The sequence below is a fragment of the Mizuhopecten yessoensis genome, unplaced genomic scaffold (assembly GCF_002113885.1).
Source record: "Mizuhopecten yessoensis strain PY_sf001 unplaced genomic scaffold, ASM211388v2 scaffold10917, whole genome shotgun sequence".
Classification (NCBI taxonomy): Eukaryota; Metazoa; Mollusca; class Bivalvia; order Pectinida; family Pectinidae; genus Mizuhopecten; species Mizuhopecten yessoensis.
Window position 1 is genome coordinate 339,507 of NW_018408786.1, and position 25,735 is coordinate 365,241.

Sequence of the window (25,735 nt, forward strand, 5' to 3'; positions counted from 1 at the left end):
CTGTTAAAACCATGTGTTCTGTTAGTATAAGATTGCATCTTGACACACATCTGTTACAAATCTGGTACAGAATTTTCACAAATTAAGTTCACCCCTAGAAATAAAATAACTAGTTCCAAATCTGGCTCACTGGTTTAGTACAATATTATACCTGTCTACGTTCATCATCTTTACATACCTGAGCTTAAGCCATTGTTGAGGGAGAAATGTATCTCAGCGTTGACCCCTACATCTTTGTCCGTCACACTAATAGTAGTTATAACTGAGTCGACTGCTGTATCTTCTTTTACAACCATCCTGTATTTGTCTCTAAAAAACGCAGGCGGGTGGTCATTTGTGTCTGCTACACTCACGTTAACCTGCACAGAAAATAAACAATTATCATAACACTACATACTAAAGATATATCAGTTGGAGAGGGTATGGGTGTGTGTGTGAGTCACAATCCGTTTAAACTGTATATTTAATGTTAATTCCCATATGGCTAGTGATGCTCTTTCAAATTCTGTCAAGTTTGATCAATCATTCTGAACTAGTTAAATGAATTAGATAACAAAATGCCAGACGGATATATTAATTATAAATGCTGTCCGCTTCCGACAGAATGAAACTCATTTTTATATATTAAGTACATTCGTACCAATGTCAAGTCTCCTGTCGTCGCGCCACTTTCTCGCACACGAACGAAGACAATGTGTTCCGCTTTTGTCTCTCGATCCAGTTTCATTTTAGTTCTGAGAACTCCTGTGATACTGTCAATCGTGAATACGTCTGAGGGGTTGGGAATGTCATAATTTGGAACAAGGCTATTCCGATTTTCTAAGTTTTGGCTCAAATCACCCACGACCGTGTTTGGTTCTTTTTCCTCTGACACATCGAACTTGTGTTGTTGTTCACCAAACCTTAGATTCACATTGGTGTTGGCTGTTACTTGTATTGCAACAGTAGAAGTGACACTCCTTGATGGAAAGCCCCTGTCTTCTACTTTGACCGTTGCATAATATGTGCTAGCGGCAGGAGTTGCTCCAGCTACGGTGCTGATAATGCCGTTATCATCGATAGACACCATATTTGCCCCAGTTAAAGAAAAAGTCACTTGGCCATTTTCACCCGAGTCTTTATCTTCAGCATCCACAACCATGACTGGTCTGCTCTCTACAAAGTCATTTCTAAAAACAACCGAAAATGTTATCACCATTGATTAAGAACACAGGGCACAGGGTAAACAAGTGCAACAGATCTGAATTCACTCCAAACATAAAATCCAAGTCTGTTTACAGTCAATTTAAACTAAACCATGTATTGCCAATGTAGCTAGGAAGATAAAAACAGTTTGTTTCCTGAATTGAATCATATTTCCAAAAGGAGAAGCCGGATGGAAAAAACTCATTCATTGAAAGGAACAACACTGCAGATATCTCCCTATCAGGACAGACAACTGTTTCCATAATAAAAACACTTACAGGAAATAAGTACATCAAATATAAGTTTGCTTTTATTTCAGTTTAAAAAAACCCACCCACGAGTCTTTTTCCGATTAGCGACAAAATAAAACACCCATGGTGAAACCCCGAGCATTAAAGGGATTACACAACTGAATGCTGTAACGTTTACCCAATGACATTGTGATCTGTCTCCAAATTATGTGTTTAAACGGATAAAACAATATGTAGCATAGATTCGTTTTCGATAAAGCAAGATCGTGTCCAGGTGTGGTTTTGGTGTTGCAGAAAACTTCCTGTTGTAGACTGGCTGTATCGGGGTGTGTGACAGTTGTTTTGAAGTGATAGAACACTTATTGCTTTAGGCTGGCTGTATCGAGGTGTGTGACAGTTCTTTTAGTTTTATAGAACACTTATTGCTTTAGACTGGCTGTATCGGGTTGTGTGACAGTTGTTTTAGTGTTATAAAACACTCATTGCTTTAGACTGGCTGTATCGGGATGCCATGCAGTTGTTTTAGTGTTATAGAACACGTATTGCTTTAGACTGGCTGTATCAGGGTGTGTGACAGTTGTTCTAGTGTTATAGAACACTTATTGCTTTAGACTGGCTGTATCGAGGTGTGTGACAGTTGTTTCGAAGTTATAGAACACTAATTGCTTTAGACTGGCTGTATCGGGGTGTGTGACAGTTGTTTTAGTGTTATAGAACACTTATTGCTTTAGACTGGCTGTATCGGGGGGTGTGACAGTTGTTTTAGTGTTATAAAACACGTATTGCTTTAGACTGGCTGTATCGGGGTGTATGGCAGCTGTGTTAGTGTTATAGAACACTTATTGCTTTAGACTGGCTGTATCAGGGTGTGTGACAGTTGTTTTAGTGTTAAAAAACACTTATTGCTTTAGACTGGCTGTATCGGGATGTATTGCAGTTGTTTTAGTGTTATAGAACATTTATTGCTTTAGACTGGCTGTATCGGGGTGTGTGACAGTTGTTTTAGTGTTAAAAAACACGTATTGCTTTAGACTGGCTGTATCGGGGTGTATGACAGTTGTGTTAGTGTTATGGAAAAAATATTGCTTTGGACTGGCTGTATCGGGGTGTGTGACAGTTGTTTTAGTGTTATAGAACACGTATTGCTTTAGACTGGCTGTATCGGGGTGTATGACAGTTGTGTTAGTGTTATGGAAAAAATATTGCTTTGGACTGGCTGTATCGGGGTGTGTGACAGTTGTTTTAGTGGTATGGAAAAAACATTGCTTTGGACTGGCTGTACCAGGATGTGTGACAGTTGTTTTGGTGTTATGGAACACTTATTGCTTTAGACTGGCTGTATAGGGGTGTGTGACAGTTGTTTTGAAGTTATATAACACTTATTGCTTGAGACTGGCTGTATCGGGGTGTGTGACAGTTGTTTTGAAGTGATAGAACACTAATTGCTTTAGACTGGCTGTATCGGGGTATGTGACAGTTGTTTTAGTGTTATAGAACACTTGTTGCTTTAGACTGGCTGTATCGGGGTGTATGACAGTTGTTTTAGTGTTATAAAACACGTATTGCTTTAGACTGGCTGTATCGGGATGTATGGCAGTTGTTCTAGTGTTATAGAACACTTATTGCTTTAGACTGGCTGTATCGGGGTGTGTGACAGTTGTTTTAGTGTTATAAAACACGTATTGCTTTAGACTGGCTGTATCGGGGTGTATGACAGTTGTGTTAGTGTTATGGAAAAAATATTGCTTTGGACTGGCTGTATCGGGGTGTGTGACAGTTGTTTTAGTGTTATAGAACACGTATTACTTTAGACTGACTGTATCGGGGTGTGTGACAGTTGTTTTAGTGTTATGGAAAAAACATTGCTTTGGACTGGCTGTACCAGGATGTGTGACAGTTGTTTTGGTGTTATGGAACACTTATTGCTTTAGACTGGCTGTATAGGGGTGTGTGACAGTTGTTTTGAAGTTATATAACACTTATTGCTTGAGACTGGCTGTATCGGGGTGTGTGACAGTTGTTTTGAAGTGATAGAACACTAATTGCTTTAGACTGGCTGTATCGGGGTATGTGACAGTTGTTTTAGTGTTATAGAACACTTGTTGCTTTAGACTGGCTGTATCGGGGTGTATGACAGTTGTTTTAGTGTTATAAAACACGTATTGCTTTAGACTGGCTGTATCGGGATGTATGGCAGTTGTTCTAGTGTTATAGAACACTTATTGCTTTAGACTGGCTGTATCGGGGTGTGTGACAGTTGTTTTAGTGTTATAAAACACGTATTGCTTTAGACTGGCTGTATCGGGGTGTATGACAGTTGTGTTAGTGTTATGGAAAAAATATTGCTTTGGACTGGCTGTATCGGGGTGTGTGACAGTTGTTTTAGTGTTATAGAACACGTATTACTTTAGACTGACTGTATCGGGGTGTGTGACAGTTGTTTTAGTGTTATGGAAAAAACATTGCTTTGGACTGGCTGTACCAGGATGTGTGACAGTTGTTTTGGTGTTATGGAACACTTATTGCTTTAGACTGGCTGTATAGGGGTGTGTGACAGTTGTTTTGAAGTTATATAACACTTATTGCTTGAGACTGGCTGTATCGGGGTGTGTGACAGTTGTTTTGAAGTTATATAACACTTATTGCTTGAGACTGGCTGTATCGGGGTGTGTGACAGTTGTTTTAGTGTTATGGAACACTTATTGCTTTAGAATGGCTGTATCGGGGTGTGTGACAGTTGTTTTGAAGTTATATAACACTTATTGCTTGAGACTGGCTGTATCGGGGTGTGTGACAGTTGTTTTAGTGTTATAGAACACGTATTGCTTTAGACTGGCTGTATCGGGGTGTGTGACAGTTGTTTTAGTGTTATAGAACACGTATTGCTTTAGACTGGCTGTATCGGGGTGTATGACAGTTGTGTTAGTGTTATGGAAAAAATATTGCTTTGGACTGGCTGTATCGGGGTGTGTGACAGTTGTTTTAGTGGTATAGAACACGTATTACTTTAGACTGACTGTATCGGGGTGTGTGACAGTTGTTTTAGTGTTATGGAAAAAACATTGCTTTGGACTAGCTGTACCGGGATGTGTGACAGTTGTTTTTTGTGTTATGGAACACTTATTGCTTTAGACTGGCTGTATCGGGGTGTGTGACAGTTGTTTTGAAGTTATATAACACTTATTGCTTTAGACTGGCTGTATCGGGGTGTGTGACAGTTGTTTTAGTGTTATGGAAAAAACATTGCTTTGGACTGGCTGTACCGGGATGTGTGACAGTTGTTTTGGTGTTATGGAACACTTATTGCTTTAGACTGGCTGTATCGGGGTGTGTGACAGTTGTTTTGAAGTTATATAACACTTATTGCTTGAGACTGGCTGTATCGGGGTGTGTGACAGTTGTTTTAGTGTTATAGAACACGTATTGCTTTAGACTGGCTGTATCGGGGTGCATGACAGTTATGTTAGTGTTATGGAAAAAATATTGCTTTGGACTGGCTGTATCGGGGTGTGTGACAGTTGTTTTAGTGGTATAGAACACGTATTACTTTAGACTGGCTGTATCGGGGTGTGTGACAGTTGTTTTAGTGTTATGGAAAAAACATTGCTTTGGACTAGCTGTACCGGGATGTGTGACAGTTGTTTTTTGTGTTATGGAACACTTATTGCTTTAGACTGGCTGTATCGGGGTGTGTGACAGTTGTTTTGAAGTTATATCACACTTATTGCTTGAGACTGGCTGTATCGGGGTGTGTGACAGTTGTTTGAGTGGTATAAAACACGTATTGCTTTAGACTGGCTGTATCGGGGTGCATGACAGTTATGTTAGTGTTATGGAAAACATATTGCTTTGGACTGGCTGTATCGGGGTGTGTGACAGTTGTTTTAGTGGTATAGAACACGTATTACTTTAGACGGGCTGTATCGGGGTGTGTGACAGTTGTTTTAGTGTTATGGAAAAAACATAGCTGTTGACTGGCTGTACCGGGATGTGTGACAGTTGTTTTGGTGTTATGGAACACTTATTGCTTTAGACTGGCTGTATCGGGGTGTGTGACAGTTGTTTTGAAGTTATATAGCACTTATTGCTTGAGACTGGCTGTATCGGGGTGTGTGACCGTTGGTTTAGTGTTATGGAACACTTATTGCTTGAGACTGGCTGTATCGGGGTGTGCGACAGTTGTTTTAGTGTTATAGAACACCTATTGCTTTATACTGGCCGATCGGGTGTGCGATAGTTTTTTTGGTGTTATGGAACACTTATTGCGTTATATTGGCTGTATCGTTGTGTGCGATAGTTGTTTTGGTGTTATGGAACACTTATTGCCTTATATTGGCTGTACCGGGATGTGTGACAGTTGTTTTGGTGTTATAGAACATTTATTGCTTTAGACTGGCTGTATCGGGGTGTGTGATTGTTGGGTTGGTGATATAAAACAAACAGCTGTAGACGGGCTGTGTCAGGGCGAGATGTTGTTGCGTTGAGTGTATAGTACACTTACTGCTGAAGACTGGCGGTATCGGGATGGGTGATGTTAGGAGTGTTGTCGTTGATATCCCGCAGATTTATAATGACTGTTCCTGATGTCTGACGAGGACTCGATCCTTTGTCTCTCACAGTCACCGGTAGTTTATATTGCTGTTGTTCTTCGTAGTCCAGTATGTTTACGCACTTGATTTCTCCAGTGTTTTGGTCCACAGTGAATCGTGCGCTTCATGGTTGCAATGATGGAAATACATTAAAATACAGAAATGGTCAAAATATATTTATTTGAACATTAATTAACAAAAAAAACTATGAACAATCGATTGTTGGAATTGTCTCTGACAATACAAGATCATGGTGGCAATATTCAATTTGTTATACATCAAATCATTTAATACAAGGCGCAAGTATTACAAGACAATCCATAGTCCCCCACCGGAAATGGTTTCTTTATTTATTGATTTGTACACCTATCTCGGGGATATAGGCCACAAGGACATACGAACTCTGGTAACATCAGGTGAAAAAGTATAGAAGATCTGCTCCGGAAAAAAACTTTCCTTTTTCAAATGATAAGGCCAAAGGCCAAAGCACAAGTCAGAGCCACCTACTTTTTGTACTTGACAATCTGCCATCCCAAGATGTACTTGCATACCAAACGTGGTTGCTCAAGTTGAAAAAAAAACTCATAAAATATCTACCCCGGAAAAACGTTTCCAAAGGTTGATTTTAAAAGTCAAACCATAGGTCAAAGTAACCAATTTCATACAACGGAAGAAAACATGTGTTTCTGTTATTTGAAAAAAAGACAAACATGAATATTTTCACATTTGCATGACTGCTACTCCACTTCATCCACTATGTACTATAGTATGAATGTTACTCATCAAGAAACCAAGGATATCCTCTACAAATGTACTTACTCGGACTATCCTCTACAAATGTACTGACTTCGAATATCGTCTACGAATGTACTTACTCGGAATATCTACAAAGGCACTTACTCTGATATCTACAGATGTATTTACTTGGAATATCTTCTTTAAAAGCACTTACTTTGAATATCCTCTACAAATGTACTTACTCGGAATATCCTCTACAAATGCACTTACTCAGTATATCATGTACAAAGGTACTTACTCGGATGTGCTGTATTGGAGTGTGTCACTATCATCGTTGTCTATTGCGCTAAGAATTCCAATCGGATTCGTTAAACATGGAACCTCTTCGTCCGTCGACATCACAAGAGAACTGTCAATGAACACAGGACTATTGTCATTAACGTCATCGACGCTTACTGTGACTGTCGTGGAGGAGCTTCGTGGGGGGTCACCGCCATCAATTGCAGTAACTGTGAGTCCGTATGATGACTGAAGCTCCCTGTCCAGTGGAACGGTTACAGAGACTACTCCAGTCTTATAGCCGATGTCAAATGAATCCCCTCCCCCGTCAAGCAAGTACGACAGGTTTGCATTTCTTCCTGCATCATTGTCAACAGCAGGAACACTAATCAGGTTGTTATCCATTGTATTTTCAGAGATAGTCACACTACAGCAAAAATATAAAGTGAATGTTTTATCATATAGATATATAGGATAGGTTATTAGGCTCGTGTCTATAGCTATCGACAGGATTGTGTAAAAGCAAAAGTGTCAATTATACTGCAGAAGAATAATTAAATAATATCACTTATATTGCCGGATTTAAAAAAAAATAGTTTGATCTTAAGATTTTAATGAAAGTTATACGGTGCTGAAAATGGGAGTGAAAACCAGAAAAACACAGTTTGTGTGTAAGGGGACTAAATGCCGTATTTTGAGAGGAAAGTCCGCCGAACTGCATTGGCGCCGCTTAATTTAGTGCAAATAAAATGCCATCGAGTTGATTAAAGACTAACTAGTCTAAACAATCGTTAAATTTATCAATAATTTGCACATACGCTCCGATCCCCATATGAATCGCAAATAGTTCAATGATTGAATACTCGATGATTAACAATTTAAAGATTTTTTGCTTTTTAATTCCAAATATACATGCACACGATATCACCTAGATATCTATAAACAACCAGGCTGGAGTTACTGGATACATAGATAGGAGAGGAGGTAATTTGATGTTCTTGATCAGAAAAGCGCTGAAATTACGGTTCAAAAAACCTCCTGAAAGATGATGTAGTCACCTACAATTTCAACCCCTTGATAAGTCAAATTCAAAGACATCAATTAAAAATCAGAACTTATATAATGTAATTTGTAAATATTGAAGTTGTACATTGGCTATACAAAAAGTACATAGCGAGGTTAACGTGGTCGAAAATAAGGCATTAAGGCTGATGTCTTCGTAAAAATAGCTCACCGGACTTCAAACATGTCAATATTTTTTACAACCCAACTAAGTGCTAAGAAATGTCCCATAATTTAAAGTTTATTTATATACCTAGGTCATGCGGAGCTTTATTTCTCTTTCACTAGCTGCTGAGAGGAATTCTGACCGCAAATGTTGCCATGCGAAACCACTAAAATCTTAGTAAAATCCACTGGTAATACATTTTAGCAGGCTAAAAATAAGAAAACAAATGCTAAGTAACCTTGGTCGATACATTAACTTTAGATGCTATGCCATTTTATAATATTTGTGATTTTATGAAAGCGCTAGACATGCTTTAAACATTGAAGCGGAAAAGTACAATAATGTTTATAACAAGTTTAGCTTTTTAATAAGAAAAGACAATAGTAGTTTTGTTGGTCATAGGTCTATGGTTTTACACATATATACAGGTAAAATATGTTACTCGGACGTTTTACTATGATTTTGTACATTCCCAAAGCAACAATCATCTACTTGTGAGGCTGGTATGCCAATCTACACCTTATTTAAGAGAAATTAAGTCCCGCATGACCTAGGTATATAACTTCAAATAAAATGTAATTTCGTAACATTCGGTAAGGTCACTAAAGAGATAGACATGTTATAAATCCGGTGAGCAATTTTCATCAAGACATCAGCCTTTATGCTTTATTATTGACTACGTTAACCTGATAAAGACGGTTTTTAATAGCTCATGCACAAGTTTAATATATTTAAATTACATATATATATACTTCTTTTTAAAATGGGTCTTTGAATATGACTCATCAGGGGGTTGACATTTAGGGTGACTATTACATATTTTAGGGGGATTGTTCAACACTGAAGGCAACAAACAATCCACAAAAAAACTTTTGAAAACTCAATTTCTATCTAAAAAGTAATTAACAGAAGCTGTTGGAGAATAGCATAACTCGCATACTGGTGATATGTGTTATTATAAGATAGCAAATATTAAAAGAAACACACGTACAGTAAAACCTCGATATAATGCCCGTCATTTGCCACCTTGCTTACCACCAACATATTGTAAGTGAAAGTTTTTAGGTGTAAGTAAGCCCTGAAGTATGTATATGTGTTTAACAATTGGAAGTATGTAGGTGTACTTAAGCCCTAAAGGTATGTAGGTGTAATAAAGCCATTGATGTATGTAGGTGTAATAAAGCCCTGGAAGTATGTAGGTGTAATAAATCCATTGAAGTATGTAGGTGTAATAAATCCATTGAAGTATGTAGGTGTAATAAATCCATTGAAGTATGTAGGTGTGTGTAAAAATTGGAAGTAAGAAGGTGTGTGTAAAAATTTGACGTATGTAGGTGTAATAAAGCCTTTGATGTATGTAGGTGTAATAAAGCCTTGTAAGTATGTAGGTGTAATAAAGCCCTGGGCGTATCTAGGTGTAATAAAGCCCTGGAAGTATGAAGGTGTAATAAAGCCCTTGAAGTATGTTGGTGTAATGAAGCCCTGGAATTATGTAGGTGTAATAAAGCCATTGAAGTATGTAGGTGTAATAAAGCCTTTGATGTATGTAGGTGTAATAAAGCCCTGGAAGTATGTAGGTGTAATGAAGCCCTGGAAGTATGTAGGTGTAATAAAGACATTAAAGTATGTTGGTGTAATACAGCCCTTGAAGTATGTAGGTGTAATAAAGCCATTGAAGTATGTAGGTGTAATGAAGCCCTGGAAGTATGTAGGTGTAATAAAGCCCTGGAAGTATGTAGGTGTAATGAAGCCCTGGAAGTATGTAGTGTAATAAAGCCATTGAAGTATGTAGGTGTGTGTACAAATTTGAAATATATAGGTGTGTGTAAAAGTAGGAAGTATGTTGGTGTGTGTAAAAATTTGAAATATGTAGATGAAATAAAACCCTGGAAGTATGTAGGTGTAATTAAGCCCTCGAAATATGTAGGTGTGGGTAAAAATTGGACGTATGTAGGTTTGTGTAAAAATTGGAAGTATGTAGGTGTAATAAAGACCTTGAAGTTTATAGGTGTAATGAAGTCCTGGGGTATGTAGGTGTATGTAAGACTTGGAAATATATAGGTGTGTGTAAGACTTGGAAGTATATAGGTGTGTAGGCATGAAGTAGAATGTTATAAGAGTGTGTGTAAGTAGTGGGATTATGTACGAGTGATTAAGAGGTGTAATTATATAGGTATATTTACTTTTTCCACTGTAAGTTCAAGAGGCAATACCAGAGGAAATTGCGTTCACAGAGCTATGTTGGTGCATGTAAAAGCGTTTATAATTCATCTTAATATGATGTCTATAGTATTTTTGGTATGAAGAATCATATCAGTACCTTCTTGAAATTAAGTAAAACGAATGAACACCAAGCCAAATTACTAGAGAAAGTCTATCAGCCAACAAAAATAAATGAGGCAGTCATATCAAAAATACCTGTATGATGCCTGAGGGAATACCGGATCGTTATCATTTCGGTCACCAATTGTCACCTTGACCACGGCTTGGTTTGTGTTCTTGCCATCATCAGCTACTACTGCCACATTATACATAGTAGTTGCCTCTCTGTCAAATCGCTGTATCGTTGAAATCTCGCCAGATTGTGATATAGCGAAGCGGCTACTTTCCTGAGTAATTCTGAAGGTGAAACTTCCTATGTCCGCATCAGTGGCCGTTATTGGAAAGTCAAGCTACAAAACAGAGTGGTTAAACAAATCAGTAAATGAATAAGATTAATCTCAGGACCATCAAATTATCTCATACAGCTGATAATTCCAAGTGGCAAAACTATACATGGCACAGCATTATCTCTATCAAGGATCTGAGCCCTAACAATGATTTTAGCAAGTTAAAAAAAAAAGTTAAAGAAATCCTCTAATCACAATATCAAAATAGTTTTGCTTTTTTTTACCCATCTTATCTTCATGTCTTAATTTAAGAAGATCAAACCATAAGTCTGGTACATTTTTAAATATTAGTCCTCACCTGTATTTCTAATGAAATTTGCGTCATTTTAACTTTAAAGGTATTGTACCCATTGTGATATTATAATGCAATATAGAGGTCTGTGATATCGTTTGATCATAATTTTATAACGTCTTCTCAGCCATAATGTGAAAAAAATCACTTAACATCAATCCCATACCTTGTTTCATTCTAAATATATGTTGCCATAGCTGAATTTCAAAATTGCCGACTGAACGCTGAGTTTGCACATCTAGGACCTAAGAAGAACATGCCATTAACTTGTGAAAGATCCGTCAGTTACTTTCTGGGAAATAGTGATAAACTTGATATGCAGATGGACGGTCAGAGCACGGGAAAAATCACGATTTGAAAAGCCCGTCATCTGATTTCAGATGGTAGGCTTAAAAAATGGCATGCTTGTATTCACTGAAAAAATATGACAATCATTTGATAACACAGTTGTGTGATACAAGGATTGTCACAAAGACTTCACCTTGTATATATAAGTAAGATTAAATGTTGTGTAATATTTACCTTTACTATGCTATTTACAGGCATGTTCTCGTCCACTCTTCCTTCGTAGCTAGTTCTGCCAAACACCGGGGAATTATCATTGGCATCTAATACAGTTATATTCAGATCTCCAATCACCTAGCAAAAATAAGCACGAGAAAATATTTATCAGTTAATTTTAATCCAGTAACACATTCACCCATTAGTTATCATTGTTCACCCTGAGTGTTACTTTTGCCTTTACATTGGGATTTTAAATACGTATCTTTCGCTTTATCAACGTCGTGGTGAAATTCTGTCATCCTAAGGACGAAAGTTTTATCAAATCTATATACACATGAAATATAGTTCAGCATCAGGTTAAACCCTCAGAGCTTCGTGAGGTAAGAATTCTCGAAGTCCTTAAAAAAATCACTAAACACTTGGTACTCTATTTAACTGGAAGGTGATAACGTGTAGGTCAAAGTTTAATAAAATGGGTGATATGCAACTTGTGTTAATACATAATAATGGATCCTGTTTAATATGAAACTAACTTTATATGTTTTATGTTCCCCCATCCTTCACAGGTGTGTCGCCCTTTTAAACCAGAAAATATCAGCTTGTAACCCACGAGGGGAAGATAGCCTCGTGCACAATGGCGCGATCTAAGTCATAACAATAGTATGACGTCACGTCATAAATTCATTGACGTCATGTCAACAGTAGCAGACCATGGAAGACAATTCTGGATTTGCTGAAAAAACATGCAATCACCGCTTGTCGGCGGATTTGTGAGTGAGACAGGATGAGAGAAAAACTATTATCCATCAAGGAACGGGAAGATTTTATTAATCTCATTGTCGTTAAAATAGGCATATGTAAAAATATTCATAAATGTTAATACAATGACGTCACTTCAGGTAAAAATCTGTGTAGAAGAAGAAAATGGAGATGACAGTTTTTTTGTCTGCATCTTAACTTTATCTGTGCCTTGTACTATCATTAATTTACTTATACACCACAAATTGTGCTGCAAGCAGGGGAAAAAAAAGAAGGAAAAAAAAAGATGTGGCAGATGCACTTAAATGTTAACCCTCCCTGAAGACAATGAAAGAGAATCGCTCTGTGAAAATTAAAATTCCACGGAAGTACTTACAACAAGTGCGCATGTCTGGCTTTTTTCTTCAATAGCAGTCACAGAAAACTTATAGCTGTCCCGGGTCTCTCGGTCTAAAAACTGACTCACTGTTACCAGTCCCTGTAATGACACCAAACAGAAGTGTTTAAGATGATAAAAGACATGAAATTAAAACAATAAAAAAATAATTCCACATCTTGAAAAAAGGAAAAAGGAATAATTCAAAAACTTCAAACGTTAAAAACTTGTAATACAAACTGAAAACCATATTTATCAGCCCATATAAGTGAACAAAAATCCACTTTTATCATTAATTCATATATAATTAAATTTCACGAGAGGCAACTATGCGATAATGTGCTATTGCAATGAAACACAAATTGATGGTAAATGGCTAAATGTGTCTATTTGAATAAATCACCGCGTTGGTATTTAATTTGTCAGAATTTAGGGAAACTTTCCGGAAATATGTGTTAACGAAAGGCATTTTAACAATCTCTGGAAAAAACTGAAATGTTTTGACAGGACAAATAAGTCCTCTTCATAAGAAAGGTGACACTTTTAAATATACCAAAATTTTCAGCATATAACTTACCTCTTACAGAAAAAACTTTTTCTTTAAACATTTCAAAAGTATTACTGAAGTCACCAGGAGACTATTTTTTTCAGACTCTTATTCTGAAGATAGACCACATTGCAAACAATCATAAGTTAATAATTTCGATAGTCTCGTTTCAGGTTAATAAAAGTGAGCTGGACAGTAGAAGATTTACTCACTGTACTAGGGTGGATGGAGAAGATAGCTGAACCGGTCCGACTTGCAAACTCATACTGGGTGTACCCCGATTCAGAAACAGTTATCACCGCTGTCGCTATAGATACATTTTCAAAGACACCAGCACGATAGTTACGGCCAAGGTTACGTTCAGGCGTCCTCTTCAGATACACGGTCACAGTACACGAGTTGGTGTGGAGGATGGTTTCATCTCGTACCAGTACCGTGAAGGTCGCCGTCTGGTCCTCACCAACACCCGTGCTATTTATGAACGGAATCATGTCTGTCCTTACACGCGTGCTCACTATGCCGTCATATTGTCCCACTGTAAAATAGCTCACCATGGCGGACTGTGGATCGATGGTGTAATTTAGCTGTCAAAGAAAGCATTATTTTCAAGTTGGATCTGATAGGATTAATAATCATCTGACCCACATAAATACGTTATTTCGAATATAATTCCATCGTAAAGGGTCTTCTTTTGGTTTTTTTTGTATCCACCAAATTTAAAACATTATTTATCTGAGGGCCAACAGACTACAGATATCGGTTTATCTCTTGGCAGTTATAACAAGCATGTGTTTTGGACTCTGACGCCTAACATACAACAGTACATTTTTAAGGATCATAAATATAAGTACCTGTTTGCTTACCAACCTATACAAATCACCATGACCGAATGAATCCATCCGGGTTTTTTTATTAATAAACGCATGTATATTACCTGTTATTTTTTTATTATCCTTACATTTTCACTAAGAGTGTTTTTGTTATGAGTTTTAATTCTAAGCAAAAATGCGCAGATTTGCATATAAATTTGATTAAAACAAAAAAGAATGGTTAGAAATGAAATATGTAAAACTTCAGACAAAGGGAAACCATGAACTATGAGAAAGATACGCCCAGTACTGATTGAGAAATAAAGTTAACAAGAATCGATTAAGGATCCAAGATGAAGGGCGATTTGAACAGCCCATCATCATCATCATCATCATCATCATCACGGGCTAAACGAATAAAAAAAGCTAGATTATGTCTTACTTGTAAAGATTTTGAACTTACCTGCTTCAAAAGGGGCTTACTTATACAATGATAGGTAATGTTAGATCACACGAACCTGTGATCCCGAATCCTCGTCCCTAGCCCTCACTGCTCCACAAACAACGGATGAGATTGGCGTGGGGAACAAGGTGAAGCTGTATTGATCTGTGCCATCGCCGGTGTCTGTTACAAATCCAGGACTGTTATCGTTGGCCGGTAGCACTTCTATGGCCACTGCGACAGGTATGGTATAGGAGGTGATTTGGACAGTGAACGAGAAGCTGAAACTTCTCTGTCCTTTATCATAGTCCAGTTCTCCTGCATTCTGTATTTTAAGCACAGTGCCGTCAAATGCAAAAATATTATTGTTTATTCCAGATGTTACACGCACATTTAAGGAGGACTGAAGTAGCTTTCTAAACGATGCCACTACAAAGTTGTTGTTTCTACCTTCTGAAATTCTTCTTTCGATCTGCGTGCTCAAGATAACGGCAGTTAGACTAGTCGAAGTTGTGGAAGAATCCACAAGGCGTTGGATGTTTGTTGTCAGAATCGTTGCAACTTCATCATCGTCAGCTAGGAACAAATGCAAATTATTTATTTTAGCAATAAACCTGCTTGTCTGCTACAATATCATGAGAAGTACAATGGTCATTTTTTTTTTATAAATCGATAGTTAGCATGTGGGTAAATTTCTGATAGAACATAAACTCAACAACACAAAGATTTATAGACTTTCGTCTGGAAGAATTTGGTCAGTAGTTGCGTCAAAAATACCATGACGTAGTATCAGATGCATTTTGACAATTGGCCCTTCTAAACCATGAAATAAAACCTGGCCTATACATATTTGATTAATATGTACTTTTTTCATATATTTTGATATTATAGGTAGAATTGTGTATGGTTATGGGTGGATAGTGCAATAAATGAAAGTAGCACTACTGCCATAATAACTTCACCTAAACACTAAATATCTAATTAAATGAACATACCTCAAACAACATGTATTCTGGTAATCCAACCTTTACCATTACATCTTAACTAAAAGGAACCTATCTAAGCGGAAACTAGATTTTTTTTCTGACACCAAATGAGGGAACAAATAAAGATAGTTGATTATTAGAGATGACAGAAAACGCCTGAATGATATCGTATGGTTACCTTATAGTCTCACTGGAGATATCTGTCTATTGTCTGATGGTTGCTATATAGTCTCACTGGAGATATCTGTCTATTGTCTGATGGTTACTATATAGTTTTACTGATTATCCCTGTCTATTGTCTGTTGGTTACTGTATTGTTTTACTGATTATCCCTGTCTATTGTCTGATGGTTGCTATATAGTTTTAATGATTATCCCTGTCTATTGTCTTATGGTTACTATATAGTTTTATTGATTATCCCTGTCTATTGTCTGATGGTTACTGTATAGTTTTATTTATTATCCCTGTCTATTGTCTGATGGTTACTATATAGTTTTACTGATTGTCCCTGACTATTGTCTGATGGTTACTATATAGTTTACTGATTATCCCTGTCTATTGTCTGTTGGTTACTGTATAGTTTTATTTATTATCCCTGTCTATTGTCTGATGGTTACTATATAATTTTACTGATTATCTCTGTCTATTGTCTGATGGTTACTCTATAGTTTTACTGATTATCCCTGTCTATTGTCTGATGGTTACTTTATAGTTTTACTGATTATCCCTGTCTATTGTCTGATGGTTACTATATAATTTTACTGATTATCTCTGTCTATTGTCTGATGGTTACTTTATAGTTTTATTGATTATCTCTGTCTATTGTCTGATGGTTACTATATAGTTTTACTGGTTATCCCTGTCTATTGTCTGATGGTTACTATATAATTTTACTGATTATCTCTGTCTATTGTCTGATGGTTACTTTATAGTTTTATTGATTATCTCTGTCTATTGTCTGATGGTTACTATATAGTTTTACTGGTTATCCCTGTCTATTGTCTGATGGTTACTATATAGTTTTACTGGTTATCCCTGTCTATTGTCTGATGGTTACTATATAGTTTTACTGGTTATCCCTGTCTATTGTCTGATGGTTACTATATAATTTTACTGATTATCTCTGTCTATTGTCTGATGGTTACTTTATAGTTTTATTGATTATCTCTGTCTATTGTCTGATGGTTACTATATAGTTTTATTGATTATCCCTGTCTATTGTCTGATGGTTACTGTATAGATTTACTGATTATCCCTGTCTATTGTCTGATGGTTACTATATAGTTTTATTGATTATCCCTGTCTATTGTCTGATGGTTACTGGATAGATTTACTGATTATCCCTGTCTATTGTCTGATGATTACTATATAGTTTTGCTGATTATCCCTGTCTATTGTCTAATGGTTACTATATAGTTTTACTGATTATCCCTGTCTATTGTCTGGTGGTTACTATAAAGTTTTACTGATTATGACTGACTAATGTCTGATGGATACTATATAGTTTTAATGATTATCCCTGTCTTTTGTCTGATGGTTACTATTGTCTGATTGTAACTATATAGTTGTACTGATTATCCCTGTCGATTGTCTGATGGTTACTGGATAGATTTACTGATTATCCCTACTGATTATCCCTGGCTATTGTCTGATGTTTACTTTATTGTTTTATTGATTATCCCTGTCTATTTTCTGGTGGTTACTATAAAGTTTTCCTGATTATCCCTGTCTTTTGTCTGATGGTTACTTTATTGTTTTATTGATTATCCCTGTCTTTTGTCTGATGGTTACTGGATAGATTTACTGATTATCCCTATAAAGTTTTACTGATTATGCCTGTCTATTGTCTGTTGGTTACTGTATTGTTTTACTGATTATCGCAGTCTATTGTCTGATGGGTACTATATAGTTTTAATGATTATCCCTGTCTAGTGGCTGGTGGTTACTATATAGGTTTACTGATTATCCCTGCCTATTGTTATTGTCTGATGGATACTATATAGTTTTATCGATTATCCATGTCTATTGTCTATGGTTACTATATAGGTTTACTGATTATCCCTATAAAGTTTTACTGATTATGACTGACTAATGTCTGATGGATACTATATAGTTTTAATGATTATCCCTGTCTGTTGTCTGATGTTTACTTTATTGTTTTATTGCTTATCTCTGTCTATTGTCTGGGGGTTACTATATAGTTGTATTGATTATCCCTGTCTTTTGTCTGATGGTTACTGTATAGATTTACTGATTATCCCTATCTATTGTCTGATGGATACTATATAGTTTTAATGATTATCCCTGTCTTTTGTCTGATGGTTACTTTTTAGTTTTACTGATTATGCCTGTCTATTGTCTGGCGGTTACTATAAAGTTTTCCTGATTATCCCTGTCTTTTGTCTGATGGTTACTATATAGTTTTACTGATTATCCCTGTCTATTGTCTGGTGGTTACTATAAAGTTTTACTGATTATCGCTGTCTATTGTCTGATGGTTACTTTATAGTTTTACTGATTATCCCTGTCTATTGTCTGATGGTTACTATATCGATTGACTGATTATCCCTGTCTATTGTCTGTTGGTTACTGTATAGTTTTACTGATTATTCCTGTCTATTGTCTGATAGTTACTATATAGTTTTACTGATTATCCCTGTCTATTGTCTGACGGTTACTATATTGTTCTACTGATTATCTCTGTCTATTGTCTGATGGTTACTATAGAGTTTTACTGATTATCCCTGTCTATTGTCTGGTGGTTACTATAAAGTTTTACTGATTATCGCTGTCTATTGTCTGATGGTTACTTTTTAGTTTTACTGATTATCCCTGTCTATTGTCTGGTGGTTACTATAAAGTTTTACTGATTATCGCTGTCTATTGTCTGATGGTTACTATATAGTTTTACTGATTATCCCTGTCTTGATGTTTACTTTATAGTTTTACTGATTATCCCTGTCTATTGTCTGATTGTTACTTTATTGTTTTATTGATTATCTCTGTCTATTGTCTGATGGTTACTATATAGTTTTACTGATTATCCCTGTCTATTGTCTGTTGGTTACTATATAGTTTTACTGATTATCCCTGTCCATTGTCTGATGGTTACTATATAGTTTTATTGATTATCCCTGGCTATTGGCTGATGGTTACTGTATAGATTTACTGATTATCCCTGTCTATTGTCTGTTGGTTACTATATAGTTTTACTGATTATCCCTGTCTTTTGTCTGATGGTTACTATATAGTTTTACTGATTATCCCTGTCTTTTGTCTGATGGTTACTATATAGTTTTACTGATTATTCCTGTCTATTGTCTGATGGTTACTATATAGTTTTACAGATTATCCCTGTCTATTGTCTGATTGTTACTATATAGTTCTACTGATTATCTCTGTCTATTGTCTGATGGTTACTTTATAGTTTTACTGATTTTCCCTGTCTATTGTCTGATGGTTACTATATAGTTCTACTGATTATCTCTGTCTATTGTCTGATGGTTACTTTATAGTTTTACTGATCTTCCCTGTCTATTGTCTGATGGTTACTATATAGTTCTACTGATTATCTCTGCCTATTGTCTGATGGTTACTATATAGTTTTACTGATTATTCCTGTCTATTGTCTGATGGTTACTATATAGTTTTATCGATTATCCATGTCTATTGTCTGATTGTAACTATATAGTTTTACTGATTATCCCTGTCTATTGTCTGATGGTTACTATATAGTTTTACTGATTATGCCTGTCTATTGTCTGTTGGTTACTGTATTGTTTTACTGATTATCCCTGTCTATTGTCTGATGGTTACTGTATAGTTTTACTGATTATCCCTGTCTATTGTCTGATGGCTACTATATAGTTTTATTGATTATCCCTGCCTATTGTCTGATGGTTACTATATAGGTTTACTGATTATGCCTGTCTATTGTCTGATGGTTACTATATCGATTGACTGATTATCCCTGTCTATTGTCTGATGGGTACTATATAGTTTTACGGATTATCCCTGTCTATTGTCTGATGGGTACTATATAGTTTTACGGATTATCCCTGTCTATTGTCTGATGGCTACTATATAGTTTTATTGATTATCCCTGCCTATTGTCTGATGGTTACTATATAGGTTTACTGATTATCCCTGTCTATTGTCTTATGGTTACTATATAGTTTTACTGATTATTCCTGTCTATTGTCTGATGGTTACTATTGTCTGGTGGTTACTATATAGTTTTACTGATTAGCCCTGTCTATTGTCTGATGGTTACTTTATAGTTTTACTGATTATCCCTCTCTATTGTCTGATGGTTACTATATCGATTTACTGATTATCCCTGTCTATTGTCTGATGGTTACTATATAGTTTTACTGATTATCCCTGTCTATTGTCTGGTGGTTACTATATAGTTTTACTGATTATCCCTGCCTATTGTCTGATGGTTACTATATAGTTTTACTGATTATCCCTGCCTATTGTCTGATGGTTACTATATAGTTTTACTGGTTATCCCTGTCTATTGTCTGGTGGTTACTATATAGTTTTACTGGTTATCCCTGTCTATTGTCTGGTGGTTACTATATAGTTTTATTGATTATGCCTGTCTATTGTCTGATGGTTACTGTTTAGTTTTATTGATTATCCCTGTCTATTGTCTGATGGTTACTATATAGTTTTATTGATTATGCCTGTCTATTGTCTGATGGTTACTGTTTAGTTTTACTGATTATCCCTGTCTATTGTCTGATGGTTACTATATAGTTTTACTGATTATCCCTGTCTATTGTCTGATGGTTACTAAATAATTTTACTGATTATCCCTGTCTATTTTTTGATGGTTACTATATAGTTTTACTGATTATCCCTGTCTATTGTCTGATGGTTACTATATAGTTTTACTGATTATCCCTGTCTATTGTCTGATGGGTACTATGTAGTTTTAATGATTGATTACCCCTGTTTATTGCCTTTTTTTTACTCGAAAACCTTTACATATGTTACTTTATTGTCCGTTGTTTGGTGGTTACTCTAGAGACTTACATGCGATGTCTGCTACGCTTAGCTGTTCTCTTGTGTAAACGTCCCCAGCAGAAGTGATTCTCATGAAGTCAGAGTTGGAGAGTGAAAGGGTTCCACCTGGTGCTACTGATGTTACGAAGTGGCCAGAAAAAGTCATGTCTGGTAAAACAACAACAATGTTATTGACTGAACTCTGAATTGTGACTGTTACAAAGATGGCATCCATAATGACATTGGCGCCGGCTACAAGCTTAGCTTTCACCATAATATGTCTGACACTGGACTCGAGCGGGAGCCTTGAATTGGTGCGAATTGTGACGTTATGACAGGAAGTGACATCAGCCTCAAACAGATCATCGTCTCCAAACAACGTCACTTCCGGTTTCGTTGAACAGATGTTCAATATTTGTGAAAAATCTGCCGTCAATACTACAAGTAAAATGAAATTATATATAAATATACGTTATTGCATGAGTGACATGAAAAATACAAAATGAAGGACGATGCATTACCGGGATTTTACAATAAATTATAATTGACTATATACTGTCTTCATTCAAAAAAGTTACAAATAATAAGTAGCACTAAACTAGTATTCTGGTTCCCCCTTGAATATGTGGTGCATCGGTAAAAAGGGGGCATTCATACTCTGAGTTCCCTTAATCAGAGAAGTTACAACTAGTATTTTTTTCACTCATACTCTAGATACCCCTGAATCGGTAAGGTAAAATCTAGCAACACTTTTCTCAGTAAAGTTACAGATAGTAACCCTTATACTCTGGATTCGTCCGAATCAGTGAAGTAACAACTGGTCATATTTATATTCTGTGAAGTAACATTTAGTAACACTGATACTTAAAATTCCTCTCGGTCGGAAAAGTCAAAGAAAGTAAGTAACACTGATATCCCCTTAATCAGCAGAAGCGTTGAACTGTAGAAAGAAATACCTGTATGTCCTATATTAGCATCGCTTGGTACTGTGGAAAACACTTCGTTAGTACTGAAGATTCCTTCTGGCACTGTAATAAAAGTACATGTTAAATATTTGTGAAGGTTAAGGGTGTAACTGCATCTTTTGCGAAGAAGAGTTCCTCTCAAGAGTTGTTTTCACTCCTCTCGAGTATTCTCCCCTCTGTATTCCGTCTTTGCGTATTGCAGAGTTATCTTCTCTTGGGAGCAGGTATTGATTGTTACGTCATTGGTTTGTGTGAGAAAATTACGTCGTTTTCTCAAAAATTGATGACGTTACTCTCACAAACAAGTGACGTAACAATCAATACCTGCTCACAAGAGAAGATAACTCTGCAATACGCAAAGACGGAATAGAAGATGAGGTAACCAGGCTTAGAGTAACTTCCCTTGTCATGTGTTCTCGTATGCTTTGCGGCCCATACATTGGACTCTGCTTTTGATGCTCTGTTTGTACAATTTCTATATGGCAACATTGGTGAGTGTTGGCTTTGTAATGTGAAGGCTCCCAGTCTGAACCCAGCAGTTTTCCTTTTTTTTTTTTTTTTTCAAGCATTCAAATTTCAAACAACTACAATTTTATGAAATGCGTGGCAACATGTTATTTTTCATGAACTATTCATTTTGAAAAGGTCTTAAATAGTTTTACAAAAAAAATAACTTAAACTAAAAAAAATAACAAAGGACAAATAAATAAATGAAATAAAAAACGCAAAATTGTATCTATGGCATTCAAAATCTAAAATACAATCGTTTGGACATTTGCTATTAATATACAGAGAGAGTCCAAAACCCACTTCAAACAGGCAGTAGTTTGATCATTTTAGAGATCAGATAGTAATGCCAAACATTTATATATTTATTTCAGTCGCCATCACATAATGTTACTGTAAGACAAGATAACTTACATTTCGTGCAATTTACTCCCGTCTCAATAAACCCAGGGATGCAACTGCATTGCCACGTACCATCCTTGTGAGGCATACAAGCACTATTGGTAGCAGTACACCGCGCATCCTGTCCCTGCACGCCACACGAATCATAAAGTTGTCGCCAAGGTCTAGTGACAGGTGCGGATGATGTTGTCGGGCAAGGTTTACTAGTGACAGTCATTGGAACTGTCGTCGTAACTGTCGTTGTAACTGTTGTTGGGAGTGTTGTTTGAACTGTGGCTGAAAAATAATACACACTAAACATTGATCGGTGACTGCTAACCATTGGATGCCCACAGAACAACTGGAAACCACCTGTATTGATGGTGGAAGTTGCGGTGGTAAACTAAAGTTATCACCTTGAATATAAAATATACCATTAGCCTATTTACATGTAACACAGAAAACATTTAGGACGCCACAACAAAAAACATAAAGCTCTCTCATACCATTCCTCTTGGCGAAACACATAGAACCTTACCTTTTTTAACAATCGTGAAAATTTTGCCTGTAGCCGAAAGCTTACCTGATATACACAAAAAAAAAAACCGGAAAAAAACAAAGGATATTTGCCCTGCACTTATAATGAACAGGTCTGAGTCCCTCCAGTCTGGAGCAGTTTGTTCCTGCCTTAGACCTGTGTCCCTCTAACGTAAAGCAGCTTGACCATTCAGCAGGTCTGCGTCCCTAAAGTGTGAAGCAATTTGATAAGTCAGCAGGTCTCCGTTCCTCAGGTGTGGAGCTGTTTGATCAGTCAGCAAATCTCTTTCCCTCGTGTCTTGTTTACTGGAAAAAAAGCAAAGACTTAATATCCAAACATATCAGATCAGATTATGTCCGTTCACTAACTGATGCCTTAATTTGAAGTAGAACAAAAACAAAAACGTATCACTGTATATAATCTGTGAGATATCACTGTATATAATCTGTGAGATATCAGTGTATATAATCTGTGAGATATCACTGTATATAATCTGTGAGATATCACTGTACATAATCTCTAAGACATCACTGTATATAATCTCTAAGACATCACTGTATATACTCTCTAAGATATCACTGTTATAATATGTAAGATATCACTGTCTATAATCTCTTAGATATCACTGTTTATAATCTATAAGACATCACTGTATATACTCTCAAAGATAGCACTGTCTATAATCTATAATCTCTAAGATATCACTGTCTGTAATCTATAAGACATCACTGTTTATACTCTCTAAGATATCACTGTTATAATATGTAAGACATCACTGTCTATAATGTCTAAGATATTACTGTTTAGAATCTATAAGACATCACTGAATATAATCTGTAAGATATCACTTTATATAATCTGCAAGATATCACTGTCTATAATCTCTAAGATATTACTTCAGATAATCTGTAAGATACTTCGTACGTATTGTTGTATCATCTTTTAAATAATTTGGTTGAGATTCACGCGTTTTGATATTCTAATCAGAGCTTATTAAAAATAAGAAAAAAAAACATTAACAGAGAGGTCTGGCTAACACGACACAGGAAATTCCATTATTTAAGAATACTAGTAACACGAAGAAAAAAGTATTTTATGCTAACAATCTGCGTCAGATGTAAATCAATTTAGAGGAAAACTATTGGTTACTTTACCTCAGAACATGGTTTTATAACTGTTGACCTCGTGTTACCTGTTCGGCGCTTACATTTTCGCTGTATTTGACACTTAATGCAGGTGTTTTTTTTATAAGAGATATATTGGATTTTGTTGTTTATTAATGTAAAAAGGGGAAACTGACTTGTGATGCGTATGAAAACAAAGATGTAACAGCTGTTGAACTGAAATATTAGTATGATGATCAATCTTTATTTACAAACAATTTAAAATAAAATTTTGAAAGGTGAGTCTAATTTCGCTTTAAACAATGACATACTCACCAATTACATGATGACTCTTTAAATATGATCACCCTTCTAAGGTAGACCGGAACGTTATCATTGCTAAGGAGTTTACAACGTCACAGCTGTCCATTTTCTGTCCAACATCATTTGTGTTCGATGTACTTTTGTTTTATTCAATCAGGTTTCTTAGGGGACTTTCTGAAATGAAAAATCAGAAAAGTTATTATTTAAAGTAAATGAACAATGAATTTGCTACAAATATTAGATAGACCAATAAAAATATAACACTGTCATGGTCAGTTATATATGTAACACTGTCAAGGTCAGTTATATATAACACTGTCAAGGTCAGTTATATATAACACTGTCAAGGTCAGTTATATATAACACTGTCAAGGTCAGTTATATGTACCACTGTCAGGGTCAGCTATATGTAACACTGTCAAGGTCAGCTATATGTAACACTGTCAAGGCCAGTTATATGTAACACTGTCGAGGTCAGTTATATGTAACACTGTCGAGGTCAGTTATCTGTTACACTGTCAGGGACAGTTATATGTAACACTGTCAGGGACAGCTATATGTAACACTGTCGAGGTCAGTTATATGTAACACTGTCGAGGTCAGTTATATGTACCACTGTCAAGGTCAGTTATATGTAGCCCTGTCAAGGTCAGCTATATGTAACACTGTCAAGGTCAGCTATATGTAACACTGTCAAGGTCAGTTATCTGTAGCACTGTCAAGGTCAGTTATATGTAACACTGTCAAGGTCAGTTATATGTAACACTGTCAAGGTCAGTTATATGTAACACTGTCAAGGTCAGTTATATGTAACACTGTCAAGGTCAGTTATATGTAACACTGTCAAGGTCAGTTATATGTAACACTGTCAAGGTCAGTTATATGTAACACTGTCAAGGTCAGTTATATGTAACACTGTCAAGGTCAGTTATATGTAACACTGTCAAGGTCAGTTATATGTAACACTGTCAAGGTCAGTTATATGTAACACTGTCAAGGTCAGTTATATGTAACACTGTCAAGGTCAGTTATATGTAACACTGTCAAGGTCAGTTATATGTAACACTGTCAAGGTCAGTTATATGTAACACTGTCAAGGTCAGTTATATGTAACACTGTCAAGGTCAGTTATATGTAACACTGTCAAGGTCAGTTATATGTAACACTGTCAAGGTCAGTTATATGTAACACTGTCAAGGTCAGTTATATGTAACACTGTCAAGGTCAGTTATATGTAACACTGTCAAGGT

General features: G+C 36.1%; 1 protein-coding gene across 2 annotated transcripts in view; it reads right to left on the reverse strand.

Moving 5' to 3' along the window:
* LOC110463569 (protocadherin Fat 4-like) overlaps positions 1-25,735 on the reverse strand; it is a 67,562-nt gene that overhangs the window by 23,339 nt on the left and 18,488 nt on the right. For both annotated transcript variants that reach the window (XM_021518266.1, XM_021518267.1), the window contains exons 2-14: positions 24,498-24,659; positions 22,554-23,363; positions 21,624-21,695; positions 20,698-21,105; positions 14,745-15,244; positions 13,630-14,001; positions 12,871-12,972; positions 11,754-11,870; positions 10,689-10,942; positions 7,062-7,469; positions 5,938-6,147; positions 641-1,169; positions 179-359 (exon numbers count right to left, since the gene is read on the reverse strand). In XM_021518266.1, the coding sequence (XP_021373941.1) occupies positions 179-359; positions 641-1,169; positions 5,938-6,147; positions 7,062-7,469; positions 10,689-10,942; positions 11,754-11,870; positions 12,871-12,972; positions 13,630-14,001; positions 14,745-15,244; positions 20,698-21,105; positions 21,624-21,695; positions 22,554-22,863 (3,463 nt within the window). In that variant the 5' untranslated portion in view covers positions 22,864-23,363; positions 24,498-24,659. The remainder of the gene's footprint in view (positions 1-178; positions 360-640; positions 1,170-5,937; positions 6,148-7,061; positions 7,470-10,688; positions 10,943-11,753; positions 11,871-12,870; positions 12,973-13,629; positions 14,002-14,744; positions 15,245-20,697; positions 21,106-21,623; positions 21,696-22,553; positions 23,364-24,497; positions 24,660-25,735) is intronic.